The 12,500-nt window shown below is 45.4% G+C and overlaps 1 protein-coding gene across 1 annotated transcript in view; it reads left to right on the top strand.

Annotated features, from left to right (window-relative positions):
• nod1 (nucleotide-binding oligomerization domain containing 1) overlaps positions 1-12,500 on the top strand; it is a gene marked incomplete at both ends in the record, with an annotated part of 32,745 nt that overhangs the window by 9,003 nt on the left and 11,242 nt on the right. Inside the window, 7 exons of the mRNA XM_080541111.1 lie at positions 1,128-1,215; positions 3,585-3,817; positions 5,250-5,391; positions 8,831-9,053; positions 10,196-10,440; positions 10,665-10,930; positions 12,347-12,430. Coding sequence (XP_080397237.1) covers positions 1,128-1,215; positions 3,585-3,817; positions 5,250-5,391; positions 8,831-9,053; positions 10,196-10,440; positions 10,665-10,930; positions 12,347-12,430 — 1,281 coding nt within the window. The remainder of the gene's footprint in view (positions 1-1,127; positions 1,216-3,584; positions 3,818-5,249; positions 5,392-8,830; positions 9,054-10,195; positions 10,441-10,664; positions 10,931-12,346; positions 12,431-12,500) is intronic.

The raw sequence follows: 12,500 nt of genomic DNA, 5'->3' as shown, positions 1-12,500 counted from the left end.
AGGTCAGGTAAGGACAGGTCAGGTCAGGTCAGGTAAGGACAGGTCAGGTAAGGTCAGGTACTGGGGTGGTCAGGTAAGGTCAGGTAAGGTCAGGTAAGGTCAGGTAAGCTCAGGTAAGGTCAGGTAGGGACAGGTCAGGTAAGGTCAGGACAGGTAAGGTCAGGTACTGAGGTGGTCAGGTAAGGTCAGGTAAAGACAGGTCAGGTAAAGACAGGTCAGGTAAGGTCAGGTAAGGACAGGTACTGAGGAGGTCAGGTAAGGACAGGTCAGGTAAGGTCAGGTAAGGTCAGGTACTGAGGAGGTCAGGTAAGGTCAGGTACTGAGGAGGTCAGGTAAGGTCAGGTACTGAGGAGGTCAGGTAAGGTCAGGTACTGAGGAGGTCAGGTAAGGTCAGGTACTGAGGAGGTCAGGTAAGGTCAGGTACTGAGGAGGTCAGGTAAGGTCAGGTACTGAGGAGGTCAGGTAAGGTCAGGTACTGAGGAGGTCAGGTAAGGTCAGGTACTGAGGAGGTCAGGTAAGGTCAGGAACTGAGGAGGTCAGGTAAGGTCAGGACAGGTAAGGTCAGGTAAGGACAGGTAAGGTCAGGACAGGTAAGGTCAGGTAAGGTCAGGACAGGTAAGGACAGGTCAGGTAAGGTCAGGTACTGAGGAGGTAAGGTCAGGTCAGGTGAGGACAGGTAAGGTCAGGTACTGAGGAGGTCAGGTAAGTTTAGGTAAGGTCAGGTACTGAGGAGGTCAGGTGAGGACAGGCCAGGTGAGGACAGGTAAGGACAGGTACTGAGGAGGTCAGGTAAGGTCAGGTAAGGTCAGGTACTGAGGAGGTCAGGTCAGGTCAGGTAAGGTCAGGACAGGTAAGGTCAGGTAAGGTCTGGACAGGTAAGGTCAGGTACTGAGGAGGTCAGGTAAGGTCAGGTACTGAGGAGGTCAGGTAAGGTCAGGTACTGAGGAGGTCAGGTCAGGACAGGTAAGGTCAGGGTACTGAGGTGGTCAGGTGAGGTGCGTGTGTGTGCGTGTGTGTGCGTGTGTGCGTGTGCGTGGTTGTGGAGAGCAGAGCAGAAGATCGGTCATAACAGGGTGGACTAATAAAGTTGTGTTTGTGTGTTCGTATATACACATCGTACGACCCAGGAAGCATGTGGCGCTGCGCGGCTTCTCGCCGGCCCACCTCCAGACCTACACCGCCCTCCACTTCCCCGAGACCCAGCAGCGGGACCAGGTGAGGGTGCATGGAGATAGACCTGGTCTTAGACTTAGATCTCACTTTAATAAAGATAGACCCAGTCTTAGACTTAGATCTCACTTTAATAAACATAGACCCGGTCTTAGAATTAGATCTCACTTTAATAAAGATAGACCCAGTCTTAGACTTAGATCTCACTTTAATGAAGATAGACCCAGTCTTAGACTTAGATCTCACTTTAATATTGGTAGACCCAGTCTTAGACTTAGATCTCACTTTAATAAAGATAGACCCAGTCTTAGACTTAGATCTCACTTTAATAAAGATAGACCCAGTCTTAGACTTAGATCTCACTTTAATAAACATAGACCCGGTCATAGACTTAGATCTCACTTTAATAAAGATAGACCCAGTCTTAGACTTAGATCTCACTTTAATAAAGATAGACCCAGTCTTCGACTTAGATCTCACTTTAATAAAGATAGACCCAGTCTTAGACTTAGATCTCACTTTAATAAACATAGACCCGGTCTTAGAATTAGATCACACTTTAATAAAGATAGACCCAGTCTTAGACTTAGATCTCACTTTAATGAAGATAGACCCAATCTTAGACTTAGATCTCACTTTAATATTGGTAGACCCAGTCTTAGACTTAGATCTCACTTTAATAAAGATAGACCCAGTCTTAGACTTAGATCTCACTTTAATAAAGATAGACCCAGTCTTAGACTTAGATCTCACTTTAATAAAGATAGACCCAGTCTTACACTTAGATCTAACTTTAAGTCAGTCTTGGCTAGAAACTCTAAAATATTCCTGTTGAATAAAGCTTGCCTATCTGGGGGTTAGGTTTGACCCTCACCTGATCTTCAGTAATCATATAAAACACCTGTGCAAAACCTCCTTCTATCATCTCAGAAATATTTCCAAACTCCATCCCACTCTAACCCTGTCAGATACAGAGAAGCGTGTCCATGCCTTTATCTCTGCAAGGCTGGACTACTGCAATGCGCTCTACCAGGGATTCCTGGCAAAAGCATACAGAAGCTGCAATACATCCAGAACATCGTTGCCAGGATCCTGATGAGAGTCCGCAAATACGAGCACATAACCCCCATTCTACACTCACTACACTGGCTCCCTGTCTCATTCAGGGTTGACTACAAAGTCCTTCTTCTCACCCACAAATGCATCAACGGACACGCATCAAAGGACCCCTCCTAAATTTCGTTGTTTGGTACCTGTACTGTAGCAATGACAATAAAGTCCATTCATTCATTCACCTCCCTATCTGCAAGAACTCATCACTCCACAAACCTCCACCCGCACCCTCAGGTCTTCAAACAGTTTGCTCCTCCAGGTCCCCTATACCAGGCTCCGCACCATGGGGGGCCGAGCCTTCTTTTACCTACTAAAAGAGCCGCCTCAGGGGTCAAGCTGCTATTTACATACAACAACCACTAGTTGGCCGCTTGTAAATTAGCCTGCTTCCTACACAGAGAAACTGCAAAATAGCTTTATCCTAGCTTATCCTGGTGTGATTTTGAAAATGTAAGAATACTGGATGGTAGGACGCACATATCTAGGAAAAGTCATGAAAGGAGGGTCCTGAAATTTCGAGTGCAAAGATATAACTTTTTGGGGGGCTCAAATGACCCCTCATGGCTGATTAAGTCTTAATCTATGTTTATGCGAACATAAGACTAGTCTAAGGTTAGACCAGTCTTAATCTATGTTTATTTGAACATAAAACTAGTCTAAGGCTTAGACCAGTCTTAATCTATGTTTATGAAAATATAAGACTAGTCTAAGGCTTAGGCCAGTCTTAATCTATGTTTATGATAATATAAGACTAGTCTAAGGCTTAGACCAGTCTTAATCTATGTTTATGATAATAAGACTAGTCTAAGGCTTAGACCAGTCTTAATCTATGTTTATGATAATATAAGACTAGTCTAAGGCTTAGACCAGTCTTAATCTATGTTTATGATAATAAGACTAGTCTAAGGCTTAGACCAGTCTTAATCTATGTTTATGATAATAAGACTAGTCTAAGGCTTAGACCAGTCTTAATCTATGTTTATAAGAATATAAGACTAGTCTAAGGCTTAGACCAGTCTTAATATATGTTTATGAGAATATAAGACTAGTCTAAGGCTTAGACCAGTATTAATCTATGTTTATGCGAACATAAGACTAGTCTAAGGCTTAGGCCAGTCTTAATCTATGTTTATGCGAACATAAGACTAGTCTAAGGCTTAGACCAGTCTTAATCTATGTTTATGAGAACATAAGACTAGTCTAAGGCTTAGACCAGTCTTAATCTAGGTTTATAAGAATATAAGACTAGTCTAAGGCTTAGACCAGTCTTAATCTATGTTTATGCGACCGACTGCCCCCAGGTGAGGGTCCAGATGGCGGCCAGCCCCCACCTCTGCAGCCTCTGCACCACACCGCTCTTCTGCTGGATCGTCTTCAAGAGCTTCAAGCACCTCCACGCCACAGACGACCACTTCCTCCAGCTGCCCGACGTCGGCGGCGTCACCCTGACTGGGGTCTTCCTCCTGCTGGCCGAAGTCTTCCTCAGCCGCTCGGCCACCCAGCCGCCCCCGGGCCTCCTCAGGAGGAGCACCAGGTGAGGCGCGCACCCTGGGACCCCCCACACACCTGGGACCCCACACACACCTGGGACCCCACACACACCTGGGACCCCACACACACCTGGGACCCCACACACACCTGGGACCCCACATACCTGAGACCCCACACACCTGAGACCCCACACACCTAAGACCCCACACACACCTGGGACCCCCCACACACCTGGGACCCCACACACCTGGGACTCCACACACACCTGGGACCCCACACACACCTGGGACCCCACACACCTGGGACTCCACACACACCTGGGACCCCCCACACACCTGGGACCCCCCACACACCTAAGACTCCACACACACCTGGGACCCCCCACACACCTAAGACCCCACACACACCTGGGACTCCACACACACCTGGGACTCCACACACACCTGGGACTCCACACACACCTGGGACCCCACACACACCTGGGACCCCACATACACCTCGGACCCCCCACACACCTGGGACCCCACACACACATGGGACTCCATACACACCTGGGACTCCACACACACCTAAGACTCCACACACACCTGGGACCCCACACACCTGGGACCCCACACACACCTGGGACTCCACACACACCTGGGACCCCACACTCACCTGGGACCCCACACACACCTAAGACTCCACACACACCTGGGACCCCACACACACCTGGGACCCCACACACACCTAAGACTCCACACACACCTGGGACCCCACACACCTGGGACCCCACACACACCTGGGACCCCACATACCTAAGACCCCACACACACCTGGGACCCCCCACACACCTGGGACCCCACATACACCTAAGACTCCACACACACCTGGGATCCCACACACACCTGGGACCCCCCACACCTGGGACCCCACACACACCTGGGACCCCACACACCTGGGACCCCATACACACCTAAGACCCCACACACACCTGGGACCCCACATACCTGAGACCCCACACACCTGGGACCCCACACACCTGGGACCCCACACACACCTAAGACCCCACACACACCTGGGACCCCACATACCTGAGACCCCACACACACCTGGGACCCCCCACATACCTGAGACCCCACACACCTGGGACCCCACACACCTGGGACCCCACACACCTGGGACCCCCCACACACCTGGGACCCCACACCTGTCCTGCTATAGACACACCTGGGACCCCACACACCTGTCCTGTTAGACCCTAGACACACCTGTCCTGTTAGAAACACACCTGTCCTGTTAGAAACACACCTGTCCTGTTAGACCCTGGACATACCTGTAAGAAAGGATCTGTGATGATGATGATGATGATGATGATTATTATTGGTGTTATTATTATTATTGTTCTAATGGTGATGATGATGATGATGATGATTATTGGTATTATTGTTCTAATGATGATGATGATGATGATGAAGATGTGCTTGTGGTTGCAGGTGCACGGCGGACACCTTCGTCGCAGGGCTGCGGCCGCTGGCTGCGTTCGCTAGGCTGGCACTGCGCGGGCTGGAGGAGGGCCGCTTCCTGCTCAGCCAGGATGACCTGGCGGCCTGCGGCCTCACGGAGGAAGACCACCAGGTACGTAATCTTCATCATCATCATCTTCATCATCATCATCATCTTCTTCTTCATCATCATCATCTTCATCATCATCATCATCATCATTATCATTATTATCATTATCTTCATCATCATCTTCATCATCATCTTCATCTTCATCTTCATCATCATCGTCGTCTTCATCATCATCATCATCATTATCATTATTATTATAATATGAAAATTGTGAAAAAGGTAATTGAGGGGATTTCAGAACCACTGACATATATCTGTAACTTATCGTTCCAAACCAGTACATTTCCTAACAAAATGAAAATAGCTAAAGTTGTACCGCTGTATAAAACTGGGGATAGACACCACTTCACAAATTACAGGCCTATTTCTTTACTTCCACAATTCTCCAAAATTCTAGAAAAACTATTCAATAACAGATTAGACAAATTCATAGATAAACATAAATTACTTTCTGACAGTCAATACGGATTCAGATCAAACAGTTCAACATCACTGGCATTAATTGAATCAATCGAGGGAATTACAAACGCTATAGACCACAAACAGTATGCAGTTGGAGTATTCATTGATCTTAAAAAAGCTTTCGACACAATCAATCACAACATATTAATCAGTAAACTGGAACGGTATGGGATCAGGGGGGGTAGCATTGCACTGGGTGAGAAGTTATTTAAGAGACAGGAAACAATTTGTGAAGTTGGGAGAGTATTCATCGTCATGCTTGGACATTGCTTGTTGCGTCCCCCAAGGGTCAGTATTGGGTCCGAAACTGTTTATTCTTTATATAAATGATATTTGCAAGGTATCAAAAACATTAAAATTAGTACTATTCGCAGATGATACAAATATTTTTTGTTCTGGGGGGAATTTAAAGGAGCTAATGGAGATGATTACTTCAGAAATGTGCAAATTAAAAAGATGGTTTGACATAAACAAATTATCATTAAACCTAAGCAAAACTAACTACATGTTATTTGGTAATTATAAAATGAATACTCAAGTACAGATACAGGTAGATGGTGTGGACATTGAAAGAGTTCATGAAATTAAGTTTCTTGGTGTGATAATTGATGATAGAATAAGCTGGTCATCTCATATAAAAAATGTCCGAAATAAACTGTCAAGAAGCATTTCAGTACTGAGTAAGGCAAGACACGTTCTGGACCATAAATCACTCCACACTCTCTACTGTTCACTGCTTTTACCATATTTAAATTATTGTGCGGAGGTTTGGGGCAACACTTATAAATGTAGACTACAATCACTATTAATATTGCAAAAAAGAGCCATAAGGTTAATTCATAATTCCGGTTATAGAGATCACACAAATTCATTATTCTTAAAATCAAAAACATTAAAATTCACGGATCTGGTCCACCTTCTAACAGCACAAATAATGTATAAAGCAAATAACAACCTACTCCCTAGGAATATTAAAAAATAGTTTTTTGATAGAGATGGGAGTTATAATTTGAGGGGGGAGTTACATTTAAAACATATTTATGTACGTACAACGTTAAAAAGGTTTTGTATTTCTATATGTGGAGTGAAGCTAGGTTCTCGGACCTAGGTTCTGGGCCCTGGACAGTCTGGACGGATTGATGGCAGCTGCTGGACTGAAAAAATCAGGTGTAGTGCTGAGGCACAGATATGTACATTTCAAGCCTGCAAACTGCGACACTTTAATTGAAGGTGCAATAACACTATGTGCAATATGACAACCCTAGTCGTCTATCTGTACAGTATAGTATAGTGGATAGTGTACATAGCCTTTATTTATGTAAACCAGCTCCTTCCCTTCTTGTGTTTTTTTTATTTTTTTTTTCTTTCCTAACACCAGGGGAGCCACCCCTCCTAAATTTCGTTGTTTGGTACCTGTACTATAGCAATGACAATAAAGACCATTCATTCATTCATTCATTCATTCATTCATTCATTCAAGCTGTGGAACGGATTGAGTGTGGAGCTAAAGCGGTGTCCAAGCATGACCCAGTTCAAAAAGCGGTATAAAAACATGGTTTTCACCAGGTACGAGGAGGAAGAAGGGCTTTGATAGTTGTTGTTTTCACAGATTATTTGTTTATTTACATGATCTGTTTTCTATTGTTGGTCAATATGTAAATATGTAAATACATTTGATTTAATACATTTTTTAAATATATATATATTTATATTGAAGTCAACTGCTGATTATTAATTATTAATCTCTGTTTATTGGAGAAGGGGTAGGATTAAATAAGCTTATGCTTCTTCCTACTCCTTTTCGGACATGTGAAGTAAATAGTGTTTTTTGTTTTGTTTAGTTTTTTCTTGTTTTTGTTTTGTTTTGTCTTTTGTTTTGTTTGTTTTTCTTGTTTTTGTTTTGTCTTTTGTTGTTATAACTATTTCTCTCTACACATGTTCGAAATAAATGCTTTCATTCATTCATTCATTCATTCATTATCATTATTATCATTATCTTCATCATCATCATCATCATCATCATTTTCATCATCATGTGACGCTTCCCACTCGGCCTGCATGGTTGTGGCTGGAGCCTTGGCAGAGTGGGTGGGTCGTTAGGTGGTGTCACCTGGGTTTGGGGAGCTGGGGATGTATACTGTATATAAGATGGGTGTGTCCTCAGCTCTCTCTCTTCCTTCCTTTTGATTTGGTTCCGTTGGGGTTGTTTGTAAGGTCTCTGGGTACCAGGTTTTGGGGCCTTTCAGTTTTACACTACATACATCCATACACCTCTTACACATACAACATACATTATACAGACATTCACTCATGGCATACATTACTGATACTTATCCATAATCATATACATATGTTATTTAGTTTATGTTTACTTTACTTTATTTGGATCATTTAAACATATGTGTGGACTCCCTTATTTGTCACCACATTCGGGTGGGTAACAATCATCATCATCATCATCATCATCATTATCTTCATCATCATCATCTTCATCATCATCTTCATTATCATTATCATCATCATTAGAACAATAATAATAATAACACCAATAATCATCATCATCTTCATCATCATCATCACCTTCATCATCATCACCTTCATTCCTGTTCCTGTTGTAACTCTAGTTCTCATATCTCTATGTTCCTGTTGTAACTCTAGTTCTTATATCTCTATGTTCCTGTTGTAACTCTAGTTCTTATATCTCTATGTTCCTGTTGTAACTCTAGTTCTTATATCTCTATGTTCCTGTTGTAACTCTAGTTCTTATATCTCTATGTTCCTGTTGTAACTCTAGTTCTTATATCTCTATGTTCCTGTTATAACTCTAGTTCTCATATCTCTATGTTCCTGTTGTAACTCTAGTTCTTATATCTCTATGTTCCTGTTGTAACTCTAGTTCTTATATCTCTATGTTCCTGTTGTAACTCTAGTTACGTGGTGGGTGTCTTCATTCATTCATTCATAGTTCTCGTATCTCCAGGTGGGGTTCCTGCGGCAGGTGGGCCGGTACGATGCGTGCGGGACACCCGCCACCTTCGAGTTCCTCCACCTGACCCTGCAGTCCTTCCTGTCGGCCCTGGCGCTGGTCCTGGACGCCCGCCCTCCCTCCTCCTCCCCCTCCTCCCTCCTGCGCTTCTTCACCCAGTGCAGCCGGCGGAGGAGGACTTCCTGTTGCATCACTTCCTGCTTCCCCTGCGCGCCGTGTAAGGGCCTGTTATGGAAATATTTATAATAATAATAATAATAATAGTAATACATTAGACTCATTATTTAGCTTTTTCTAGACACTCAAAGACGCTTTACAAACTGAAAAGATCGAGTAGTAATAATAGAAAGAAACAAGAAATTAATAGAGAAAGAAAGTATAGGGGCCTAATTGAGGTAGTGCTGGGGACACATGGGAAGGGGAGGGGGAGAGGGTTAACTGGTGAAGGCGAGCTTGAAGAGGTGGGTTTTGAGGGCCTGTTTAAATGTTGGGAGGGTGTTGGCCTGTCTGATGTGGTTGGGGAGGGCGTTCCAGAGGGATGGGGCTGCGGCTGAAAAGGCCCCATCACCCCAGGTCTGGAGCTTGGGCTCCATCTTGAGGGTGGTTTGGTCGTCAGACCTCAGGGTTTCTAAAGAGAAAAAGGTCTGACAGTTAAAGGTCTCAGAAAAGTCCCGACACAGGGGGAACATGGCACCTCCCTCCCTCCCTCTCTCCCTCCCCCTCCCTCTTTCTCCCTCTCCCTCCCCCCTCCCTCCCTCTCTCCCTCTCCTCCCCTCTCCCTCCTTCCCTCCCTCTCTCCCTCCCCCTCCCTCCCTCCCTCCCCCTCCCTCTCTCTCCCTCCCTCCCTCCCTCCCCCTCCCTCTCTCACCCTCCCTGTCTCTCTCTCCCCCACCCTCCCTCTCCCTCCCTCCCTCCCCCTCCCTCCCTCCCCCACCCTCCCTCTCCCTCCCTCTCTCTCCCTCCCCCTCCCTCCCCCACCCTCCCTCTCCCTCCCTCCCCCAGTCTCCCTCTCCCTCCCCCTCCCTCCCTCCCTCCCCCACCCTCCCTCTCCCTCCCTCCCTCCCCCTCCCTCTCTCTCCCTTCCCCTCCCTCCCTCTCTCTCCCTCCCCCTCCCTCCCTCCGCCACCCTCCCTCTACCTCCTTCCCTACCTCCCTCCCCCACCCTCCCTCTACCTCCTTCCCTCCCTCCCTCCCTCCCCCACCCTCCCTCTCCCTCCTTCCCTCCCTCCCTCCCTCCCTCCCAGGTAATCAAATGTTGATTCTTGCCTTGCTCAGACAGACTTGCCTTGCTCAGACAGACTTCCCTTGCTACAGAACGTCTTGTCAGAACCCAGAAGTTCTCCATTCATTCCGTTCCAGGCCGGCGCCGGTCACACCCCCCCAAGACCCCCCAAGACCCGTTCCGGACGGACGAGCACCTCCAGTACGCCAACCTCTTCCTGTGCGGCCTGCTGTCCAAGTCCACCACCGGGCTGCTGGGGCGTCTGGTGGACCCGGGGCTGCTCCGGAGGAAGCGCGCCGTGCTCAAGCACTTCCTGTCATCCAGCGTCAGGGCTCACCTCAGAGGCCTGCCCCTACAGCACACGGAGGACGAGGGCAGCAAGGTAGGGTCGTTACATACCTGGGGGGAGTAAGGGAGGGGGTGGGACGTAGGGAGAGAGAGAGGGGGTTGGGAGGGAGGGAGAGAGGGGGAGGGAGGGAGAGGGAGGGAGGGATGGAGATGGGGAGAGAGGCTGGGCGTGGACATGGACAACAACAACATCAGCCAGTATTTGTTTTTTGTTTATCCCTCCCTCCCTCCATTCCATCCATCCATCCATCCATCCAGGTGCACGTGCTGCCCAACTTCCTGTGGATGCTACGCTGCATCTTCGAGACAGGAAGTGGGGGCGTGGCCCGCCTGGCGGCGCGGGGCATCACGGCCGACTACATCAAGCTGGGCTACTGCAACGTGCACGCTGCGGACTGCGGCGCATTAAACTACGTGCTGCAGCACAGGAGGAGGCGGCTGGCGCTGGACATGGACAACAACAACATCACAGACTACGGCGTAGAACAACTCAGACCCTCCTTCTGCTACATGACCATCGTGAGGTGAGGAGGGGGAGGGAGGGAGGGAGGGGGAGGGAGGGAGGGAGGGAGGGGGATGGAGCAGGTGCAGGCGGGGGGGGCTCAGAGGCCACTGACCTGGCTCAGAGGCCATTATTATTACTATTATTATTATTACTATTATTATTATTACTATTATTATTATTATAATTATTATTATTATTACTATTATTATTATTACTATTATTATTATTATTATTACTATTATTACTATTATTACTTTTTAAATTATTATTATTACTATTATTATTATTACTATTATTATTATTATAATTATTATTATTATTATTACTATTACTATTATTATTACTATTATAATAATAATTATTATTATTATTATTATTATTATTACTATTATAATAATAATACGTATTATTATTATTACTATTACTATTATTATTACTATTACTATTATTATTATTACTATTACTATTCTTATTCTTATTCTTATTACTATTATTATTATTATTCTAATTATTATTATTATTATTATTATTATTATTATTACATCGTTATTCTGAAAGTTTAAGTCATAACAAGATAAGTATGATGTTGATATGATATTATGTGGAGCGCTTGTCTCCCAGGTTATATGATAATGTGTATGATGGGTCTGATGTCATGATAACATGTGTATGATGTCACCAGGTTATATGATAACATATGATGTCACCAGGTTATATGATAACATGTGTATGATGTCACCAGGTTATGATAACATGTGTATGATCTCACCAGGTTATATGATAACATGTGTATGATGTCACCAGGTTATGATAACATGTGTATGATGTCACCAGGTTATATGATAACATGTGTATGATGTCACCAGGTTATATGATAACATGTGTATGATGTCACCAGGTTATGATAACATGTGTATGATGTCACCAGGTTATGATAACATGTGTATGATGTCACCAGGTTATGATAACATGTGTATGCTGTCACCAGGTTATGATAACATGTGTATGATGTCACCAGGTTATATGATAACATGTATATGAAGTCACCAGGTTATATGATAACGTGTGTTTGCTGGGTGTGATGTCATGATAACGTGTGTATGCTGGGTGTGATGTCATGATAACGTGTGTATGATGGGTGTGATGTCATGATAACGTGTATGATGTCATGATAACGTGTGTGTGTGATGTCATGATAACATGTGTATGATGTCATGATAACGTGTATGATGTCATGATAACATGTGTATGATGTCATGATAACGTGTATGATGTCATGATAACGTGTGTATGATGTCATGATAACGTGTGGATGATGTCATGATAACGTGTGTGTGTGATGTCATGATAACGTGTGTATGATGTCATGATAACGTGTATGATGTCATGATAACGTGTGTATGATGTCATGGTAACGTGTGTATGATGTCACCAGGTTGTGTGTGAACCAGATCACAGACTGCAGCATGGAGGTCCTGGCAGAGGAGCTGACCAAGCACAAGGTGGTGGAGGTGTTGGGGTGAGTCAGGGGGGGTGGGGGGGTGGGGGGAGGAGAGGGAGGGAGGGGGGAGTCAGGGGGGGAGGGGAGG

Source organism: Nansenia antarctica (assembly GCF_963989245.1).
Source record: "Nansenia antarctica genome assembly, chromosome: 10".
NCBI classification, from domain to species: Eukaryota; Metazoa; Chordata; class Actinopteri; order Argentiniformes; family Microstomatidae; genus Nansenia; species Nansenia antarctica.
Note: the sequence above shows the minus strand (reverse complement) of the source record. Positions and strands in the feature narration are given on the sequence as shown.